At 48.1% G+C, this 22,607-nt stretch overlaps 1 protein-coding gene across 1 annotated transcript in view; it reads left to right on the forward strand.

Annotated features, from left to right (window-relative positions):
- Window positions 1-22,607, forward strand: part of DDX46 (DEAD-box helicase 46) — a 1,041,144-nt gene that overhangs the window by 525,020 nt on the left and 493,517 nt on the right. The window contains exon 11 of the mRNA XM_085617987.1: window positions 14,477-14,598. Within this exon, the coding sequence (XP_085474113.1) occupies window positions 14,477-14,598 (122 nt within the window). The remainder of the gene's footprint in view (window positions 1-14,476; window positions 14,599-22,607) is intronic.

Consider the following 22,607-nt stretch of genomic DNA (forward strand, 5'->3'; position numbering starts at 1 on the left):
AATGAATGTGGGACGGAGATGGGCTGAATCGGTACACCATTCATCCTACTCCTCATACGCACGGGGGGTAATAGTGCTGGTTAGAAAGGGGCTGAAGTATATGATAGATAAGGTTGAGACAGATGACATGGGGAGATTTGTAATACTAACTGGTCTCCTGCGGGGACAGAGGCTAGCTGTGGTGAATGTGTATGGGCCTAATGTGGACGACCCGCAGTTCTACCACTTACTGTGGGGTAAACTGCGTAAACTGCGTGAGTTGCAGGCCCCTCACGTGATTTGGGGTGGAGACTTTAATCTTGCGCTCTGTGATGATGTCGATAGATCCGGCACGACAACGGAACCACACAGGCGCGCAATGCGTGTCCTCCAGGATCTAATGGTTGATAGGGCACTCACTGACATCGGGGGAAGTAGACACCCGGATGAGTTGGAGGCCACACATGTAGCTACATCGCACGGCAGTTGGTCCAGCATTGATTACTGGCTAGTGACTGGGGATATAGCATTGTGGACACGGGAGGTTAGGCACTTACCCAGAACACTCTCAGACCACAGCCCGGTGCTCCTCTCTCTGGAGCTCCCGAACTACACGCCACCTCCATTCAGTTGGCGATTTAATGCCAAAGCACTAATGGACCCCATTTATGCCGATACTATTGGGCAGGCGATACGGGATTTTTTTGACAATAATGCGACTTTTGCGACCGACCCGGGAGTACTGTGGGAGGCTTGCAAGGCCACCATACGAGGCGTCTGCATAAGCACTAACGCAGGTATTCTAAAAGACATTCAACAGCAGATACGAGCCAGGGAAGACAAGCTGCGACTTCTAGATCGGGAGTATGAGAGCACACAGAATGTTCGGATACTAGGGGACATTAGGAAAACACTGTCTGAATTTCAGAGCTTCGCGGAAGACGAAATTAAATATACAACGAAAAGACAAGTGGCGAGGGCGTATGGCGAGGGCGGCAGACCGGGCAGGCGCCTGGCGGCTACCATATGCGAGGGACGTGCCCCGCAAAACATACAGGTGATTCGTGGGCGCCAAGGGGAGCGGAAATATGGTGAACAAGCAATACTGGGTGAATTTGTGGCTGCGTACGGTGAACTGTACGCATCCAGGCCAACGGCCAATGAGGCCGAAATCGTAGACTACCTCGAGGACGTGGCGATAGCGTGGCTATCGGACACACACCGCGAATACCTATCCCAGCCTATTACGGTAGAGGAAGTTACTGAAGTAATTAAGTCGCTGCCGAATGGCAAGACGCCGGGCCCCGATGGCTTTACTGGCGAATTTTATAAGGCGTTTGTTGACCAACTAGCCCCATATCTGGTGGAAATGTATGGTAATGCTCACGAGCAACAACACCTACCGCCAACCCTGCGAGAGGCGATACTATTAGCGCTACCCAAACCACAAAAGGACCCGGAACTTTGCGACTCCTACAGACCATTGTCCCTTATAAACGTGGACAACAAGATATTGGCAAAATTGCTTGCGGCCAGACTCAACCCGCTCATGCCCAGATTGGTCCTGCCCGACCAATCTGGATTCATACCAGAACGCTCCACTGCACACAACACGCGAACATTGTTTGCACTCACGCACTATCTAACGCCTGAGACGAAGGCGGCGGCGGTCTTCTTGGACGCAGCCAAAGCCTTTGATTCTTTGGAGTGGACCTATATGAACACGGTGCTGAGGAGGATGGGATTCCCGCCCATGTTCCTCCAATGGATCCACTTATTATATGATGCACCTGTGGCACGGGTTCGGGTGAATAATTACATCTCAGACACCATTGACATTCGGAGGGGGACGAGGCAGGGATGCCCCCTGTCCCCTCTCTTGTTTGCGCTGGCGTTGGAGCCCCTTGCGTGCAAAATAAGACAGGGGCACCATTATTCGGCCCTGCAGATTCCGCAGCGGCCACTGCACATATCATTGTACGCCGACGATATGCTACTCTTTGTGAGGGACCCACAGGCCAATCTGAATCGCTTGTTGAGGGAGTATATAAAATTTGCGCGGCAATCCGGTGTCATTATAAACTGGGCCAAGTCCATGATCATTCCCCTAACTGATAGCACGCAACCACACCCCATGGACTATCCTCTGGAATGGAAGATGGACCCGATAAAATATTTGGGTGTGTGGTACCACAGGGACCCGGAAGTCGTGATCAGGACTAACTACGGGAAGGTGATTGACGCACTAGAGGAGAAGGTGGGGAGGTGGATCCAACTGCCACTATCGGTGGCTGATCGAATTGCTATCGTTAAAATGGTGGTACTGCCGAAGCTACTCTATCTGTTCACTAACATCCCTATTCACCCTCCAGCGGAGGTGTTCCGACGGATTACCTCGATGGTCCTTCGACTTATCTGGGCGGGAAAGACGGCCAGGGTGGAGATGCGGACACTGACGTTGCCATACAGTAGAGGGGGGTTCGGGGTCCCCGACTTCTGCCTATACTACCTCTGCGCACAAGCACAGTATGCACATTTTTGGTATCACAAAGTCCCGTTTTCTCACCCATACTGCGATTGAGGAGGGGGATGCTATGCCAGTTCCACTCGAGGCGATTATCACCCATCGCAGGCCTCCTTTGCACATGAAAGACATAAACACCTTCGATGCCACAAACAAAGCGTGGCATACCATGGGCAGAAAAGCTAATAAATTGCCACTGTATGCCCCGGCACTCCGGCTTCAATGGCACCCGGCAATATCGGTCACGCAAGAAAAAATGGGACTGGAATTGCTGCGCCAAGTGGGCATTGACACCATGGGGGACTTGTACGAAGATGGGACTTTTAAAACGCTAGAAAAACTGACATTCATTAGTAACATGACTGCCTTATTTCGCTTTAATTATCATAGACTGCAAAGGGCTGTGAAGCGGCTGTACCCAACGTACCCGCTGGAACCTCCGGGGCTAACCGCGTTGCAGTGGCTAATCACCACACCTGCGAGCAAACACCTGGTATCCACACTGTATACGAAGATGCAGGTGGACATAGCGGCAACCACGAACGCTTCCATGGAGAAGTGGAATGGCTGTCTGGACACTCCGCTAACAGAGGATGAATGGGCTACTGCCTGTACTTTGACGGGCATGCTGACACCTAATGGTAATCTCCGCATTCTGCATTTCAAATACTTACACCAGACATACTACACACCGGCCAGACTACACCGATATGGTCTGCGGGTGGACTCTAGATGCGAGCGCTGTGGGGCAGACGGGGCAGATTTCATTCACCTGGCCTGGTCATGTGAGGCAATTGGGGAATACTGGGTGCAGGTGATGCAGATGCTTGGGGCTATGGTGGGCGGTGAAGTGCGCTGCGAGGCCAAAACCTGTTTGTTGGGGCTGCTGCCTGACTTTCGAGCCCTAAAGCGTAGATTCTGTGTGGTTGCGCTGCTAATGGCCAAAAGGAGGGTCTCGATCTGTTGGAATGGCAGGCGGAGCCCGAAGCCGAAGGACTGGCTTACGGACTTAACGTATTGCAGAGATACCCTGAGGACTTATGAAGAAGAACTTCCTGCCGGGTCGCAGCCCAGGGACTACTGGGCGTATCTAACCCAATATTTGCAAATGCAGCAACAGACTTAATAAGCGATTAGTACATGTGGTAAAAGGCGGTGGGTATGGGAGACCTCTGCTTAGGAAATGAATAGACAAACTTGGATGAAGGATGCTGTTGTGATGTGACCGCAATGTTATGATTGTTTTCTGTTTGTACACAATTACAAATGCCAATAAAAAAAAAAAAAAAAAAAAAAAAACTATCCCAAATCTTAACTGCAACCCTCCCACATACATCAATATCTGGGAGCCACCATAAATACATCCAAGGCCATAGCTTATCCCAGCACAGCCAGGATAGCCAACATAAAAAATCTCATCTCAAAATTTCAAACGCAACACTCTCTTCCAGCAAGAGTGTTTATGCAACTGTTAGGCATGATGGCGTCATGCATCTCCATCGTACCACACGCACGACTTCAAATGCGGCCCTTGCAAGAATGTCTAGCACAACAGTGGAACCAGGCTCACGGACAACTTACCGATCTGGTGTTGGTGGACAGTCGCTCACTTCGTTCACTAAAATGGTGGAACACCATCAACCTGTCCAAAGGGTGGCCGTTCTTAGAGCCTCTTCCACAAGTAGTGCTGACCACCGACGCATCTCTCACGAGGTGGGGAGCCAACCTCCTTCAATACACCACTCAGGGCAGATGGACCACTCAACACAAACTGCTCCATATCAATCACCTCGAACTTCTAGCGGTGTTCCTAGCACTGAAATCCTTTCAAGTACATCTAAGGAACAAAACTGTCCTCATCCGCACAGACAATATGACGACAATGTATTACATACAGAAACAGGGGGGGACACATTCTCTCCCAACTGTCCCGACTTGCACAACAAATCTGGAGATGGGCAATCCCCCAAAACATCTAACTGCTAGCGCAACACCTTCCAGGCGTTCACAACCAGGTTGCCGATCTCCTAAGTCGCCAGACACCGCAAAGCCACGAATGGGAATTTCACCCCAAAGTCCTATTCCCATTCTTCCAAAAATGGGGCCAACCAGACATAGATCTGTTTGCCACTCACGAAAACACAAAATGCCCAACCTTCGCCGCCAGGTTTCCACACCCACAGTCGAAGGGCAATGCAATATGGATGAACTGGTCAGGCAGATTTGCGTACGCTTTTCCGCCTCCCCCACTCATTCCATTTGTGGTACGCAAGCTGAAACAACAGTCGCTAAAACTGATCCTAGTAGCTCCCACTTGGGCACGTCAACCCTGGTTCACCACACTTCTAGAACTATCGCTAGTTCCACATCAAAAATTGCGCCTCTCCCCGGCTCTATTAACCCAGAACCATGGCTCCTGAAGTCTTAGAGTTCGGTTACCTCCCACCGGACTGTATGAATATCATAAAAGAAGCTAGAAGACCTACTACTAGGGCGTGTTATGCAGCAAAATGGAAAAGATTCGCCATTTACTGCGCTAACAATGACATACTAGATGCTTCCATCCAAAACATTATTTGCTATTTACTACACTTGCAAAGATGCAATTTAGCGTATTCTTCCATATGTCTACACCTAGCGGCCTTATCAGCCTACTTGCAAAATAGACAACACCTGTCCCTCTTTAAGGTGCCAGCCATCAAAGCATTTATGGAGGGTCTTAAAAGGATTATTCCTCCAAGATTACCACCTTCCCCAGTGTGGAATCTCAATATTGTTCTCACAAGGCTCATGGGTCCTCCATTTGAACCTATGCATAGATGCGAACTGCAGTTCCTAACATGGAAAGTAGCTTTCCTTATCGCAATCACATCCCTACGGAGAGTAAGTGACAATCTGAAAGAAACACGTTAGTTAGATTCCTCACCTTAGAATATCCCCAGGCGTCAGACTGGATCCGGAAGATTTTTCGTCAGCAATACCCCTTGCGCGTCGCTAGGCGTCGTCTGCGGCTCCGCGTCCGTCGTCGGCGTCGTGCGCCGGGATGACGTCGTCGGAGTACTTAGACGCCGCCCTCGCGCGCTGACGTCAGTTCTTCTTTTTTCCGCGCCAGTAAGCGCAGATCCGGGAGAGCTACCCCTTTTAGTCTTTTTTGACTAAATCTTTTTGATCATTTTTGATCCTTGTCTGTCGACATCTGGTGCCGGTAGGATGCCTGGGTTCAAGGCTTGCGAAGATTGTCATCGACTGATGTCGGTGACCGATCACCACCGCCGGTGCCTCTACTGCTTAGGCCTCGACCACGACGCGGAGTCGTGCAACGACTGTCAGGCCCTGACTTCGAAGGCTAGGCGGGAGCGGTCCCGCAAGCTTCTCGAGCTTCGCCACTCGGCTCCGCGTCGTGCGCGATCCCGGTCCAGGAGGAGGTCCAAGGATCGCTCGCGGAGCCCTAGCCGACGCCACCATCGCTCGTCGGGCTCCAAGTCGTCGGGTAAGTCTCGACACTCTAAGAAGTCCAAGCGGCGACATCGCTCTTCGGACTCCCCTCGCCGGTCGCGCGACTCGGCCGAGGGTCCAAGTGGTTCCACCCCCGCGGCTCCGGCGGAGCCGCAGGCGCCGCGTCCGCCCCCATACCTTCCGGTCCCTGGGGCTGACGCGGCGCCGGCGGAGATCAGTGCCTTCCTCTCGGCCATGAGGAGCCTGGCCCCGCCGTCGACACCCGCTGGCGCGCCTTCGGGCCCCGCGGACTCGACTGGGCGACCTCGCGTGCCGGCGGCTCCGGCCCCGGCGCCGTCGACGACTCCGGTCTCGACGCCGCAGGTCCCCGCGGGGCCCTTGCCTGGGCCCCAGTCGACGCCGGTTGACCTTGTCACTCCTCCACCGGCGCCGACGCCTGAACCACCGACGCCGTCACCGGCGCCGCCGACGCCTGTGACGCCGACGCCCCGGTTTAGCCCTCATCCGGACCCGACGCCGGCACGGCGTCCGCCGACGCCGCATCCGACGCCGCTTGAGACCTACCATCTCTACAGTCCGGTTCCGATCATTCCTCCTGTTTATCAGGAATCGGAAGCAGGGGGCGACTGGGAGGGGTTCGACGACCCTCTGGCTGTTCAGTCACAGCTTTCTCAGGACTGGGCAGATGAACTGGGGGAGGCCAGCGGGCTGGACACTTCGCCAGACGCTGGATTCACTTCTCCGACCGTGGCTTCGCAGGAGGGTGCAGCATTTTCTGTGGTGCTGCGCAAGGCGGCTGAGGCCCTTGGGCTCGAGTTGCCTGCCGTGGCTGTGAGGACCAACATCCTCACTGAGGTGCTTCAAACCTCAGCAAGCTCCACTGAGCCTCTGCTGCCGTTCAACGAGGCCCTCACTGACGTTCTGCAGGGCACCTGGTCCAAGCCCTCCACAGTTCCTCCTGTGGATAGGAACGTTGCCAGGCGCCACCGCCCTGCTCCGGGCGACCCCAGTTTCCTGTCCCAACACCCCACCCCCGAGAGTCTGGTTATCCAGGCCTCTACTTCCCAATCCTCCTTCCCGACCGCTCCGCCGGACCGGGATTCCAAGAGACTCGAGCAGTTTGGCAAGAAACTGTTCTCGTCCCTTAGTTTGGGCCTGCGGTCCTTAAATACCGCCTGTCTCTTGGACCGTTATTCCCATTCCCTGTGGGATACGGTGGAGGACGTGCTGCCCCTGTGTCCGGAGGAGGTCCGGACACGACTTACCCAGGCTTTGGCCGATGGGAGGGATGCAGCACGGCACGCCATAAGATGTGGGCTTGACACCACGGACTCGCTAGGTCGGGCGATTTCCACCACGGTGGCGCTCCGCCGCCACGCCTGGATGCGGTCCACGTCCTTTTCCGGGGATGTCCAAAACACCCTCATGGACATGCCCTTTGATGGCACTCGCCTGTTTGGTGAGAAGGCGGACAGTGCGCTGAACCGCTTTAAGGACTCCCGGGCTACGGCCAAGTCCTTGGGCCTCTCGGCTCCGCGGGCGCACACCTCCGCTTTTCGCCCCTTTCGTGGCCAAGGAAGGGGCGCCTCCTCACGTCCGCAAAGCCACCAGCCGCAGAACCAACCTGCGCGCGGTCGCGGACGTGGCTTCCGCCGTGGCGGAAATGGAGGCCGACGTGGTCAGCCCACATCCACCCCGGCAGCATCCGCCTCAAAGCCTTCCTAGTCCGAGCTTTCAGGCCCATACCACGCCAGTGGGCGGCAGAGTTCGCCATCACCTGCTCCACTGGCGGTCCATAACATCGGACAGGTGGGTGCTGCAAATCGTCCGAAGGGGCTACTCCCTCCCCTTCGAGACGACCCCTCCAGCCATGCCACCGCAGCACCACCGTATCTCGGGGGATCATTTGGATCTTCTCCGCGAGGAAGTTTCGGCTCTCTTGGCCAAGGGGGCCGTCGAGCGCGTTCCGAGTCCAGAAGTAGGTCGTGGTTGTTATTCCCACATGCGCCCTATCTTGGACCTCCGGAACGTCAATGCCTTCCTCCGAAAGGAAAGGTTCAAGATGCTAACGTTGGCTCAGGTTTTAGCTGCCCTAGACCCTGGAGACTGGATGGTAGCGTTGGACTTGCAGGACGCATATTTCCATATCCCCGTCCTGCCGGCCCACCGGCGTTACCTGCGGTTCACGGTGGGCCAAGAGCACTTTCAGTTTACCGTGCTCCCCTTCGGCCTCACCAGTGCCCCTCGGGTGTTCACGAAAGTGATGGCGGTGGTCGCAGCTCATCTGCGCAGATCAGGGGTCCCAGTCTTCCCCTATCTCGACGACTGGTTGTTGAAGGCGGGCTCGCCCCAGGCAGTCGTCTCCCACCTCCAGACTACGGCGGATCTCCTGCATTTGCTGGGGTTTTCCATCAACGTGCCGAAGTCACACCTGAGTCCCTCTCAGAAGCTCCTCTTCATCGGAGCGGTTCTCGATTCGGCGCAGTTCCGGGTCCATCCACCGGAACAGCGGGTCCGGGATATACAGGCCCTGATTCCCATCTTTCGGCCTCTATCCCGGGTTTCGGTCAGGCTAGTGTTGCGGCTTCTGGGGCTGATGGCCTCCTGCATCCTACTAGTGCATCACGCCAGGCGGCGCATGCGGGCTCTGCAGTGGGACCTGAAGTTTCAGTGGGCCCAGCATCACGGCAACCTGTCCGACCATGTCTTGATCTCGGAGGGCACTGCACAGCAGTTGCAGTGGTGGCTCACGGACCGCGAGTGGGTCAAGGGCAAGAGCCTCTCCCTTCCCCAACCGGAGCATGTCGTAGTGACGGATGCGTCCCTCCTGGGTTGGGGTGGCCATATGGGAGAGGCGGAGATCAGAGGCCTCTGGTCTCCGGCGGAGTCTCGTCTCCACATCAACCTGTTGGAGTTGAGAGCGATCCGGCTTGCACTGAAAGCCTTCCTTCCCTCTGTCAGGGGAAGTGTCGTGCAGGTGTTCACGGACAACACCACCGCCATGTGGTATTGCAACAAACAGGGCGGGGTGGGGTCGTGGACCCTTTGTCAGGAGGCTCTGCGCCTCTGGACATGGCTGGAACACCAGGGCGTCACCCTAGTGGTTCAACATCTGGCGGGCTCTCTGAACGCCAGAGCAGACGAACTCAGCCGCCGGTGCATGATGGATCACGAATGGCGTCTGAACTCCGAAGTGGCGCAAGGTCTCTTTCAGCAGTGGGGAGAGCCTTGGTTAGATCTATTCGCCACCGAAGAGAACGCGCAATGTCAGCAGTTCTGCGCGTTGGAATTTCCAAGGCGGCACTCGCTCGGCGACGCTTTTCGTCACGAGTGGAGTTGCGGTCTGTTGTACGCCTTTCCGCCTATACCACTTCTGCCCAGAGTGCTGAAGAAGATCAGGCACGACCGGGCCCAAGTCATCTTGGTGGCTCCGGATTGGGCACGAAGATACTGGTATCCCGAGCTACTCAGTCTGTTGACCGATCCCCCGATACGTCTGCCCCTTCGGGAGGATCTTCTGTCGCAGCAGCAGGGGACGGTCCTCCACCCGAACCTGTCCAGCCTCCACCTCCATGCGTGGAGATTGAGCGGCGGCAGTTGATGCCATTTGACTTGCCTCCTGAAGTCTGTGATATCATTCTGGCAGCCAGGCGTCCCTCCACAAAGTCGGTATACGCCTGCCGGTGGAACAAATTTGTGGCATGGTGCACAGCAAAGGCTGTGGATCCCCTTTCCGCCCCTCTTTCTGAGGTTCTCCTCTTCCTTCTTTCTCTGGCCCGGCAGGGCTCTGCCCTGGGCACCCTAAAAGGTTATCTTGCTGCCATCTCCGCCTTCTTGCGGCTTCCTGATCAGCCATCTCTTTTCAAGTCCCCTGTGGTTACACGCTTTCTCAGAGGCATTACACACACGTTCCCTCCTGTCCCTTTTGTAATGCCTCAGTGGGACTTGAATCTGGTATTGACATTCCTGATGTGCGCTCCCTTCGAGCCTCTTCACAATTGTCCTCTTCGTCTTCTGACTCTTAAGACTGCTTTTCTGGTAGCCATCACCTCGGCTAGACGGGTGAGTGAGCTCCAGGCTTTATCTTCAAAGCCTCCTTTTCTATCTGTTCATCCGGACAAGGTTGTCCTTCGGCCTCGTCCCTCCTTTCTTCCTAAAGTGGTGACTCCATTTCACCTTGGGCAGTCTGTCACCTTGCCCACCTTCTTTCCGCCTCCGCATCCTTCCAAAGAGGAAGAGAGGCTCCACCGTCTGGACCCAAAACGTGCGCTCTCCTTTTATCTGGACCGCACAAAACAGTTCCGGGTGGACGACCAGCTTTTTGTTGGGTACGTGGGCGCTAAGAAGGGGAAAGCTGTGCACAAACGGACCGTCTCTCGGTGGGTCGTTTTGTGTATAAAAATCTGCTATTCCTTGGCTAAAAAGGACCCTCCTGTTGGGCTGCGCGCCCACTCCACTCGGGCCACAGCGGCTACTACTGCCTTGGGACGGGGAGTCCCTTTGCAGGACATCTGTCAGGCGGCGACGTGGGCTTCGCTACACACGTTTGCCAGGCATTATTGCCTTGACAGCCAAGTCCGGAGGGATGGCTTCTTTGGCCGTTCTGTCCTCCAGGACTTTCTGGTGTGATCTTGGTTCGCAGACCCACCACCGGGGATGGTATTGCTTGGGTATCTATTCTAAGGTGAGGAATCTAACTAACGTGTTTCTTTCAGATGAACAAGTTACTAACCTTCGGTAACGATGTATCTGTAAGAAACATTAGTTAGTTAGATTCCTCACCGACCCACCCATCCTCCCCGTTCTGCGAACTGACATCTAGGGTTAAGGTTATCCTTTTCAGGCCCCTAGATTTTATTTTTGGCACCAGTGTCGGTCTTTGCATGGCTCTGCGTTCCTGGCGCGGAAGGCTATGTACAAGAACTGACGTCAGCGCGCGAGGGCGGCGTCTAAGTACTCCGACGACGTCATCCCGGCGCACGACGCCGACGACGGACGCGGAGCCGCAGACGACGCCTAGCGACGCGCAAGGGGTATTGCTGACGAAAAATCTTCCGGATCCAGTCTGACGCCTGGGGATATTCTAAGGTGAGGAATCTAACTAACTAATGTTTCTTACAGATACATCGTTACCGAAGGTTAGTAACTTGTTCTACAAGCCTTAACTCTTGAAGAACCATTCTTACAACTACATCGTAACAAAGTGGTTCTTAGGACAAACCCGAAATTCCTCCCTAAAGTCATTTCCCCTTTCTATCTTAACCAATCAGTCGATCTACTAGTCTTCTTCCCTAATCCAGACTCAGTAGCTGAGAGAGCCCTTCATACCTTAGATGTTAAAAGAGCCTTGCTTTATTACATCGACAGAACCAAACCTTTTTGCAAAACAAAACAACTGTTTGTTGCTTTCGCTCCACCACATAAAGGCAACCCCATTTCCAAATCCGGTATAGCCAGGTGGATAGTTAAATGTATCCAAATATGTTACCAAAAAGCTAAACGCACTCTTACAGTTCCCCCTAGAGTGCACTCCACGCGTAAAATAGGGGCTTCCATGGCATTCTTAGGGAACATTCCCTTAGAAGATATTTGCAAAGCAGCCACATGGTCTACCACACACACCTTCACTAAACATTACTGTGTTGATGTGCAATCCAAACAACAAGCTTCAGTAGGCCAAGCTGTCCTAAAAACTCTATTCCAAACTGCTGCAACGGATACAGGGGACCACCGCTAGGGGAGACACTGCTATATAGTCTATCCTAAGTGTGTGATCTGCAGCTCATATGCCTCGAACGGAATATGCTACTTACCAGTATGCATCTGTTCTTGGCATGTAGAGCTGCAGAGCCACACACGCCCACCCGCCTCCCCGGGACCTGTATCTGTTCCAGCATTGTCTTAATTAGACACTACACATGGACATCCTTTCTCTTTATTTCTTATACACCATCATTTAGCATCATGGCAAAAAACAATCTGAGGATGGAGTGGATGCCCATGCGCACTGTTGTCCAGAGGAGGAGTCACCTATCTCGTGACCAAAGACTTCTTCCGAAGACGACAACATGCAATCATCCAAGCCCAACACCAGATGGTGATATTATCCTAAGTGTGTGGCTCTGCAGCTCTACATGCCAAGAACAGATGCATATTGGTAAGTAGCATATTCCCTTCTGGTGCCAGCCAGGAATCGCGAATCCCGCACACTCTGCACCCGCCGAATCCGTCCCGAGCTCGAGTGGACAAATACCAAGAGGAGGTCCCCCCCGAGATCCGGCAACCACTGACCTGCCTCAAGCCTCCTGACGACGCCTGCAGCCTCAATCCAGAGGACCCCCCCTACCGCGACCAGAGCGGGTAAGAAGATCCGACGTCCCAAGGCACCCCTGCATCCGACGCCCCACAGCCTTGTGTGCCCAACCCAGTGGTGCCTAACCAACCCTAAACATCCCAACTTACCCCTCGAAGTGGTGGTCACTCCTGGAAGATCCTCGTCCCTGAGCCTGCAGTGTTTCTTTGTCCCGGAGAATCTCCATTGAAATCAACAGGGCACCCAACCTCAAAACAGCACCCTGCACCTGGCCGCCCTTGTGCCGCTGAGGGTGCCCCTTTGGTGCTAACTAGGTCCCCAACGTGCCCTGAGCTTAAACCTAGGAGCTTTGCTCCCACAACCCCGTGGCCTGCTTGCCAGCAGCCACCAACCGGAACCCCCCTATCCTCCATAGGATAACATTGGGCCTCAACACTCTACACCCGGCCGCCCTAGTGCCACTGGGGGTGCAACAACAGTGCATCACTGACCCTGGGGGACCCCTAAGTCTTACCCCAGAACCCTAACTCAAAACACCGATTACCTACCTTGAAACCAATAACCTCTTTTTCCTCATAGAACATTGACACTTTTTCTCCCAAAAAGTTTTCAAGTGTCGACTTTTGAAAACTGAGAAAATTCCTTAAAAATCACTCCATTAACCAAAACGCATTTTCTCAACTGTTTTTAACCCCTTCCATGCTGGACGGATTCCCCTGCTGTGCTGATCTTTTCTGCGCGGGCGTGGTCATGACGGAACGGTTCCGTCATGAGCACAGCTCAACCGTGGCTCATGACGGAACCGTTCCGTCATGAGCACCGAAGGGGTTAAGTGTCAACTTTTGAAATACAATAATCTTTAAAAATCGTACCTCTAACTAAAACGCATTTACTCAACTGTTTTCAGGAAATGCCCCAGTGCTGAAGCTAGGATCCAGCACTGTGTTAGTAAAAGTAATCCGAAAAGTAAATAACTGCATTTTTACAAAAAAAAAAAGCCTATTGATTCCAATGTACTGAGTCTACTAAGTTTGTGCATAGCATTGCAACCCCTGTAAACTCGAATTGGTACAAAGTCCTACTGTATTTTGAAAGTATTCAATAACACCGTTTTGTAGCTGAAAAGTTTTTATATGCTTACCTGTACCAGGCTTGCTTGGTTCTCGAAATAAAACAGTATATTTTTTATACAAAAACAGTTCAGTTCTTGAGTGTGTGAATTAATGTGCTGACTGAGCGTGTACATCAAATGCTTAACACTGTCCTCTGATACTGCCTTACTGCTCGACCAAGCTACCACTTTAGAGAGTAAGGTTCTATCTAACTTTAACCTCTGCCAAACCTCTGGAGACCCTTGGACTCTATACACCCTGTTCCTCACTTTGGTGCAGTATATATAGAGCCAGTTTCCTGCATTAAGCCGTAAAAATAATCCTGGTTACTTCCTTTCTTTAACTTCGATTACCCTTCAAATAAATGCTTCCGTTTTTACTTAACATCTCCTTGATGTTAGTGCTGAGTCGAGTAATAGGCAACTCAGTGTTGCTGTTTTCCAGGTCAGGAGGGCCACATGTGGCTCCGGGCCGTACTTTGAGTATCACTGGTAAAGCATATGCATGTTCAGTCAAATAGTCTTCATAGTGTTTTACAAATTGGTATTTGATATCTTTGCTTCTAATTGTGGTGGTATGAAATATTACCATGTTAGTCTCAATGAAATTAACCTGTAGTCTATTTTTATGTGAGTGTGCTCTTAGGTGAGTGCATTTCTCGCCTTTGTGAATGATTGTTGACATTTTGTAATCCATCTTTAAATTACGTCTTCTCATGATTCTTTCTCCCTAATGAGTAGTTGTGTTGAAGTTATGGCGCCACTACCTGACCTTCCACCATCGAGATCCATTTCCCTTTCTCTGTTAGCACTGAAATGCCTGCTAGGATGACCTTTGTTTTTCTCAGTTAATTTTGCCATGCTGCTTCTTTAATATCTTTGATGTTCTATCCTGCATACCTTTGAGCCATCAAACTCTCACCTTAAAGAGACAATAGAATATATTTTCGCGTTTTTGATTAAAATATATTCATATATTGTGTAAAACTGTGATTGATAACTATATTTTATGAAACTAAGTTTGCTTCTGTTTGGGAAGTATTCATGTAAAGCATATTTTGTGAATTTAAAAATGGTGTTTCTTTTTGTGCAGCTGTTATTATGACTCCAACCCGAGAGCTGGCTTTGCAGATTACCAAAGAGTGTAAGAAGATATCCAAGACCGTGGGGCTGAGAGTTGTTTGTGTTTATGGTGGGACAGGAATAAGTGAACAGGTACTGTGAGTGTCTTAATGCAATTTGTAATGTGTATGACTTAATCCTATTTGCTGATGTCTTTGCTTTAAGTAAGATCAAATAGAGATCATGAGGTAAGAGGTAAAACTTGTGTATTATATTTTTCTGGTTCTCAAAATATTCCACTCTGGAACCTTGATGGTCCTATTATTGCCACAAAATAGATCAAGATTGCAAATTTCCTGCATCGTGGGAGTCTTACTGTTCACTTGCTTTTCTCACAGCCTCCCTCGTGGAGCTTTCATCTGCAAGGCATCTGTTAATCCTTAGAGTACTGAAGTTTGTAGAGTCCGCACATATAACTCATTAAGTCTAGGTTTTTGCTTTACAATTTGTGTTCCTCGTGTCTCCAGAAAGACTTATGATCAGTGATGTCACTTTGTGGTCTCCATATCAATTTGCCATACTTTTTAAGCTATCTCGTTCTTTGACATTACTTGTAATCTTTAAGATATGAACCTAAAACCTGATTTCAAGGCATGGCTTTTAGCCAATCCTTAATAGCCAGCTACAAGAAAGGGAGATGCCTTTCAGAGTAATGCAACTTAAAAATAACACTCACTCAGTCTTGTTGAGCGGGCATGGAGGAAGAGATTGAATGCCTTTAAATGTATTTGCTATTTTCAAGAAAAATTGGCATTTTCTATTGTTCTCTAACTGATACAAGGTGGGAACACCAAACTATTCAGTGCCTCGTTAACCTTGATTCTTTTTTCACAATGTCAACTATCAAATTACTCTAATTACCTCTAAATCTTCTTAACCAAGAATAGTTTACAAACTTGTAGGTCACCTGCAGTAATTAGCCACATTTGGAAAAAAGCCACAGCAGCATTCTTCTGTGCCTTTATAAGTTCCATGGGATTCAACTGTAAGTTTGATGGTATAAACATAATTCAGTGCAGCAAGTTTGACAATCTTATACAACAAATAAATAGATGCTTATCATAAGTCAGAATCCTCCATCAGAGACATGCGTCCAGTTACACATCTGTCACAGCATGCAGCATCTCTCTGACACCTGTTTTTTGAAGAATGTCTGTTTTTGCATTTAAAGTAATAAATGCAAGAGAGATTACTGGGGGAGACTTAATCAAGGAGATCCTAGAGGCAAAATTAGGAAAATGCTTACAAGACCTCGACTGTAGATAACTTATTGCCCGTAATTGCTGTAAGAAAGTCCATGAGCACACAAAGCAGTCTTTCAGGATGTCTCCGAGTACCTCCTAGTCAGTCGCTGTAGGGGTGTGCTCAGTGCAGCCTTTATACCAGGTAAACTTGGAGTACAGGTCGGGCCACTGCTACTCTCCTGACCTTTACATGTGGCTACCGAGTGAACAGTAGCTCTGGGCAGCTGTTTACTTGACTGAGCACTTACATTTAGAAATCTATGAAAAAGGGCAAGCGTTTATTTACACAGTAACTGAAGTAAGGAAAAAGGAGCAAATAAGGTCTCCACCGTCACTCATCTTTAGAAACACCTTCACTTTTAAATGCGTTGTGCAACAAATATGGAAAAATATAAGAATGTCCATTTAAAATTCACAAAAAAGTATTTCATTAACATGCATAAGAGTTTCATCTTAGTACATCAGTGTAGAGAAATGATGTTTTTGCAGGTTCACCTGTAGAAAAGTACCCCTTTTTGACATGCCCCCCTCCCTTTTTTGGTCTCGCCTGAGCAAGTGCATGCGCTGCTCTGGCGAGACTTTTAGTAAGGGCTCCAAAAAATGCTACCACTGTGGCCTACACCTTGCGTGCATGTGCGCAGGCGCGCGCTTACAAGCAGAGGCGCCATATGGCTTTCCTCATCATGCTCATTAAGCGCATCGCTCGCCGCGCTTGATCGCGATCACTTTCGCGGCCGTGTCTCTTTCACGGCCGCGCGTCCGATTCTTGTTTTCTATTCAATTGAGGATTTAAGCCTCTCTTAGAACTATTCTTTTTCTCCAGCAGTAATGAGAATATAAACCATCTCCTGTCTTCACTTACTCTGCTTGTTCGCCTAACAAAACAATTTTAGAAGTGATTCAAACACCTTAATGACCGCATTCAAATAAATACAAAAATAAAGAGGTATAGCATCACTAGCAGGGTCTTCAGGTTAATGCACTACAAGGAGACAGGCGATGTGCAGGCAGGGCCGTTTCTAGGAGTTTCGCCGCCCTAGGCGAGATTTGAAAAATGCCGCCCCCTCCCTTTTACTACTATCACTCTCTCCCCCTGTCATCCAGGCTAGAATAATTAATGCATTAGATATAAAAGAACTTGTATTGAACATTAAACAAAAAACACATCAAACATTAAAGAACTAAATAAACACTGTTCATGACATTTTATTCTGTTTTTAACTTTCTCCCTTCTAACTTCAATGGTGTTTTGGGTTATTTCTCTTAATCCAATGATACCTTCCTTGCCTTTATTTTAGCAAAGTCTTTAACAAGATCTCTAATGTCAAGCTGGTAAGCCATGTCTTTTTCTACTGAAATTGTGGCTAGTCCTATGAGTCTCTCTTGGCTCATGGAACTGCGCAGATAAGTTTTTATTAATTTGAGTTTTGAGAAACTCCTCTCCGCACTTGCCACTGATATCGGTAAAGTCAAAAGGATACGAAGAGCTACGGACAAATTAGGAAAACCATTTTCTAACTTGTTTTGGCACAGATAGTTCAGCACATATTCGGGTTTCGCATTTTTTTGTATTCGATGACTTATTCCTGAAAGTTCAGAGCAGAGAGCTGCCGCGTCAATGTCCTTTAGAAAAGATATGGTTTCTCCAGGTCTATGCTGGGTTAGAGCTGTTTCCAATTTGATACACAAATCCATGAGTTCTTTTGAAGTTTTCATCTTGAGGTCACTTATATTGTACAGAAAACCAAATATTCTTGCAATTTCATTCAACTGTGTGAATCGTTCTTTTACAGAACTAATTGCCGTGTCCAATATTGCAAAATAGTAATTTACTCTGAACTTCTCTTTGGGGTCAGCGATGGGTTCATCTTTTGATTCGTAAGCGAACATTTTCCTTTTCCTCCTTCTTATCTCTGGCTGAAAAATTGGCTCAATATTGATTTCTTCAGCTAGCTCTCGAGCATCAACCAAAACTCGCTCAAATTCCATGTCACACCTCATGTTTTTTAAATACTCCTCTGTATTTTTAAGCTCATTTACTGTTTTCTCAATAGTAAAGTGCTTCTCTTGCAGCAGTTTACTGGTCAAATTGATTTGAAATAAAATACTGTGCCAGGTTACAACTGCCACAACAAACTTAAATGAAGATATGCTGTTCAGAAGACCTTCAGCTTCAACCTTAGTCATTGTACCAGAACAGCCTTTGAGAGTCGAATCTTCAGTAATGTCAAACAACGCATCATACACATGCGGTAACTGGTACCTGATGGGAGTTAAGGCATCGATCCTGCTTGACCACCGAGTATCACTCAGAGGTTTTATATTCAAAGATGGTATATGGTGTTTCAGTATATCCCATCGACGTGGAGACGCTGCAAAGAATACATACAATCTTTGTATAACATCAAAAAAGGCTGTTACTTCAGTGCAACACGAAGCAGCATCATTTACCACTAGGTTCAGGGTGTGGGAACTGCAGGGGACATAGAAGGCACACGGGTTAATATCCAGAATTTTCTTCTGCAAACCTATTTCCTTGCCCTTCATATTGCTCCCCTTATCATAACCCTGACCTCGTAGGTCTTCAATTGACAATGACAAGCTTTTGAGCTGATTTCTCAGAAAATGACACATCGATTCACCTGTGGTTTCGGTTAGTGGCACAAATCCCAAAAAGTGTTCTTTTATTTGCACGAGGCTGCTTTCTTGGAATTCTTCACCTGAAGACTGAAATGACTCTGTTCCTGAAAATTGCACGATGTCCACAAATCTTATGATCATGGTCATTTGTTCCGTGCGACTGATATCTGGGGTGCAATCAAGGATGATGAAAAATACTTTGTCTTTTTAACCAATTAAATGATTTTCTCTTTGATAACGTTTGATAGCACTTGGATCAGTTCATTTTGAATAATGTTGCCTAAATAGTGAGCATGTCTTCCACCCTTATTTTGTATTCTCCTGAGATGTTCATTCATAATAGGATCAAACATGGCGAGCAATTCCACAATTTTAAGAAAATTGCCATTATCATGAGCATGAAGTTTATCACTGCTGCCACGGAAGGCCAAATTTTGTGCACCTAGAACTCTTACAAGAGATATTACACGCTCTAAGATCTGATGCCAGTACTTTTCTTCTTCTTTAAGCTTTTTTGTATTAGCACTATCTATAGTTGCGTCTTGTTTTAGACTTGTATACAGGCCCTTCCAGTTATGGAAGTTGGTAATATGTTCAACACTCTTTTCGTGTGAAGACAGAATTGCTGATATGTTATGCCAATCGTTGCATCCATTCTGAGTGAGACTTGTACTTGAACTTGAATTTCCGCCAAATACATTGCAGCAAAAACAGAAAACCTTATCGGTTGATACTGAATACTGGAGGTATTCACGGTAAACTTCTCCATTTGGAAGTTTTCTTTTATAATGTACAGCTGAAAACTTCCTTTTTTTCTCATCTAAAGGAAATTTTTTGCTCACTTGTTTTGGCCCATTTTCAACCAAAAGAGTTCTTAATTTGTCTCTACTTATTGGTAAGTCTTCCCAGGAAGCAGGATCTGAATAATCTATTTTAACGCTTTCTTCAGTTATTTTCGGGCGTTTACTTTGATCACCATCTTCATTTTCAAGGTTATCCTTTGCAGTATCCACTACAACCTGTTCTTCTTGCTCTCTGCTGTTAACTTCTAAGTCCTTGTCTGGTAGGCCTATATCGTCATCTTTTTCTGAGGTTGAAGTTGATGCACAAGCAACTTCAAGAGAACTCTTTGGAGGAAGTAGAAATGTTTCAATAGACCTGTTCAATTTGGATAGTTCTATTTCTCTAGCCGCTTTTCTTTTTCTGTACTGAGCACCTGAGAGTTTTTTCCTGTCTGCTATTTTTGATCCTTTCTATTCTACCTGAAAAATATAGGGCAATATTAGTTCTGAATATTGTATATAATAATTCTGTATATTGCATTAGAAAATTGTAACATTATTACTGAAAGATTTAAGAAGCCAGTAACATTAATGGAAACGATTTTCGTAAATCTATTTTAAGATCAATTTAATGATTTCAGCAAGCTACTCTGAGACCCATAGACGATTAGTGTTGAATTAGTATAGTGAAATATGAAAGTAATTTAAGTAGTGGATAGGTTAGTCAGTCATTTGGATTCGGAAGGATAGAAGAGGAAAAAAGGTTCATATTTATATAGCGCTAGTTACCCCATATGTTTTCCCAGGTCGAATTTGGCCAGCAGTGAAACGCAGATTTGTTCAGTGCTCACAAACCACTACTACCACTCACTTGCCAAGGCCCATTTTCCGATGGCCAAGAAATAGGCTCTGGTAGTCCCACTCCTCAAGAAACCTTATTTGCCTCCTTAGATTCCCAGTAACTATAATCCGGTCTCCTCACTTCCCCTTCAATTCTTAAGTTCTAGAAAAACTGCCCCCTCTACTTTTAGAGGCTATTTCAGCATGCTCTTCCACTGCTACCTGGTAGCCAAAAACTCTGGAATACTCTCCCACTTTCCCTTAGGCACAGAACTAACCTTCACTCCTTCTGTAAATACTTGAAAAAGTTTCTCTCTTCAGTTTCATGAGTCTATTTTTTACATATTTGAGCGGTGTGTTTTTCAGTTTTTCTCTGCGGCGCTAGGACACAACCTGTGGGTAATCGTGAGCGTTCCTAAACCTAGAGGGTTCAACCTCAAAATCATGCACTGTGAAGAAATATGGTAGTACCTAGCATAACAATTCATATATAAAGCAAAGTATATGGCAAGATAGCTGGATGCCAAAATCAAGAAGGACTTTTAACTCAAACACTTACCTGGCCTATTGCCAAACTATTATGCAACAGCCAACAGAGAATACGCTTTTGAATGCCTAATTCCTGAAAATCAGTTGTCACTCCAATTTCCACCTTTTGCCCTTATCTCCAGTACTTCACACTAGGTTTTAGTATGCCCTCCTAAAAAACTGGGCCTCGGTTTCAATAGGCCCAGTAACTGCCGTCACTAGACCCGCAGGAATGCACCGGGCAATCAAAATTATGGCCTAAATGGGAGAACTATTACAGAAGACCTACAGAAGAGCCACTGACTGTCAAACTCAGTTTTTTGGAAGTGCAAACAGCAGAGCAACCTCATAAAATATTGGGTCATTTCTGAAACAACAATACTGATCACCCAATGAAAGATGCGCAGACTGCAAATTACCTTTTTTCAATCCCAGCAGGGCTCCTCGGATGTAATTAGGCACAAAGGCAGGTCTAAACAGCTTAAGGTCTTCTTGCCATTACATAAACACTAAAGTTTAGATACATTTAAATAAGGGGCAGCATAGGATGCAAACATCTATGAGCAATACATTTGATTAACGGGTTTAATTCTGTTATGTAAGTGTCAGCTGTCCTGGATGAAGGATTTTTTTTAACAAAGTGTTATATAATGAGTAAGTCGTTTCAATTCGTGAAATACATATAGTATAATGATTGCAGTAACACAAGCCTGTAGACACAACCCTACAGGCATACGGCTTTAGAAAACAGAACCTACAGCATCCCTCAACCACAGCGCCGGATAAAAACATGGGCTGCTAATCCCCTAAGAGGGAGGCGGCGGCAGCGCCTTTGCAAGAGGATGAGACCAATTAGTGGCCTTACTTGCACATACTCTTTGCCACATAACGGACGCACTTTCCTTTCCTCAATGTGAAAGACTTCCCCCTCCATCATGCATCTCCACTCAAACATGAAGTCACTCAGAGACCACTTCCCCCCTCACCAATGGGCATTCTGCCCTCCCCCTTTTAACTTGGGACCAAGCCACTGGGATGACCCCAGTTGAAACTCTTCCCTAGAACCTTTAAGCAGGCAGCAGTACACGATGACCATTGATGCACATCTGCAATAATGGGTAATAACTTGGTACTGTCGAACATCAGGCATGCCAAGCTTCGCCTCTCATGACGCCGACGGTACCACTTCATAATCCCGTTCGATTCCATGTGTAAAACCTGAACTCCATCCATACATCCGATCCTCACATTTCACCAACAGCATCTGCCATGACACATCGCAAAAAACAACCCCGCCCCCACAAGTAATATGGAGGATGCCATCTATCTCCAGGTCATAGGACACTAAGGAAGCCACTAGCCACAACCGACCCTTTCTATTAAACTACGGTCTAAATATATCATGCAGAGAACCTTACACTGCTGCTGCAGAGTCAATGGCCGAGGCCAGACACACAGCGCTACGACTGCCTGGATGAAGATCAGATCACCAAGAACAGAGAGTTGAGTAAAGTAAGTTTTGCTACCCCCACCCGAGTATCTGTAATAGTACTAGATTAGTGCCCTTCAATTTCGGGTACTGTGCAGTATGTTTAAAATCTTCTTAGTGTTTCTCGTTGCTGAAATTAGAGCATTTTCTGATATTTATGTGCTTCCCTCATCTTTATGTTGCTTGCCAGAAAGTGTCACTCATAGTCCCTGAAACGGCACTCATAATTACACTGAAATTATGCACGTCACATCACACATAGCATTAACAAGAAATAAGCCATTCCAGGTGTAAAATGATGTCTAATTATTTCTGCAATTAGTGTAATCCTAATATATTAACTCTATTATAGCCCTTTTATCATCGTAACTGATTGAACCACGTTCAGGGCCGGCTTTAGTGCTGGTGGCGCCCTGTGCGACAATGTTTGTTGGCGCCCCCCCAATGACCACCTCCACCACGGATTCTCTCACTAGCACCCTTTAACAGTGAACAAGTCTCCATAACCACACTCTCTCAGATGCATTGAATTAGTTATATAGCGCCACTCATACCAGTGTAGGGTGTCCGAGCACTTTT

The sequence above is a fragment of the Triturus cristatus genome, chromosome 7 (assembly GCF_964204655.1).
Source record: "Triturus cristatus chromosome 7, aTriCri1.1, whole genome shotgun sequence".
In the NCBI taxonomy this organism is placed as follows: domain Eukaryota; kingdom Metazoa; phylum Chordata; class Amphibia; order Caudata; family Salamandridae; genus Triturus; species Triturus cristatus.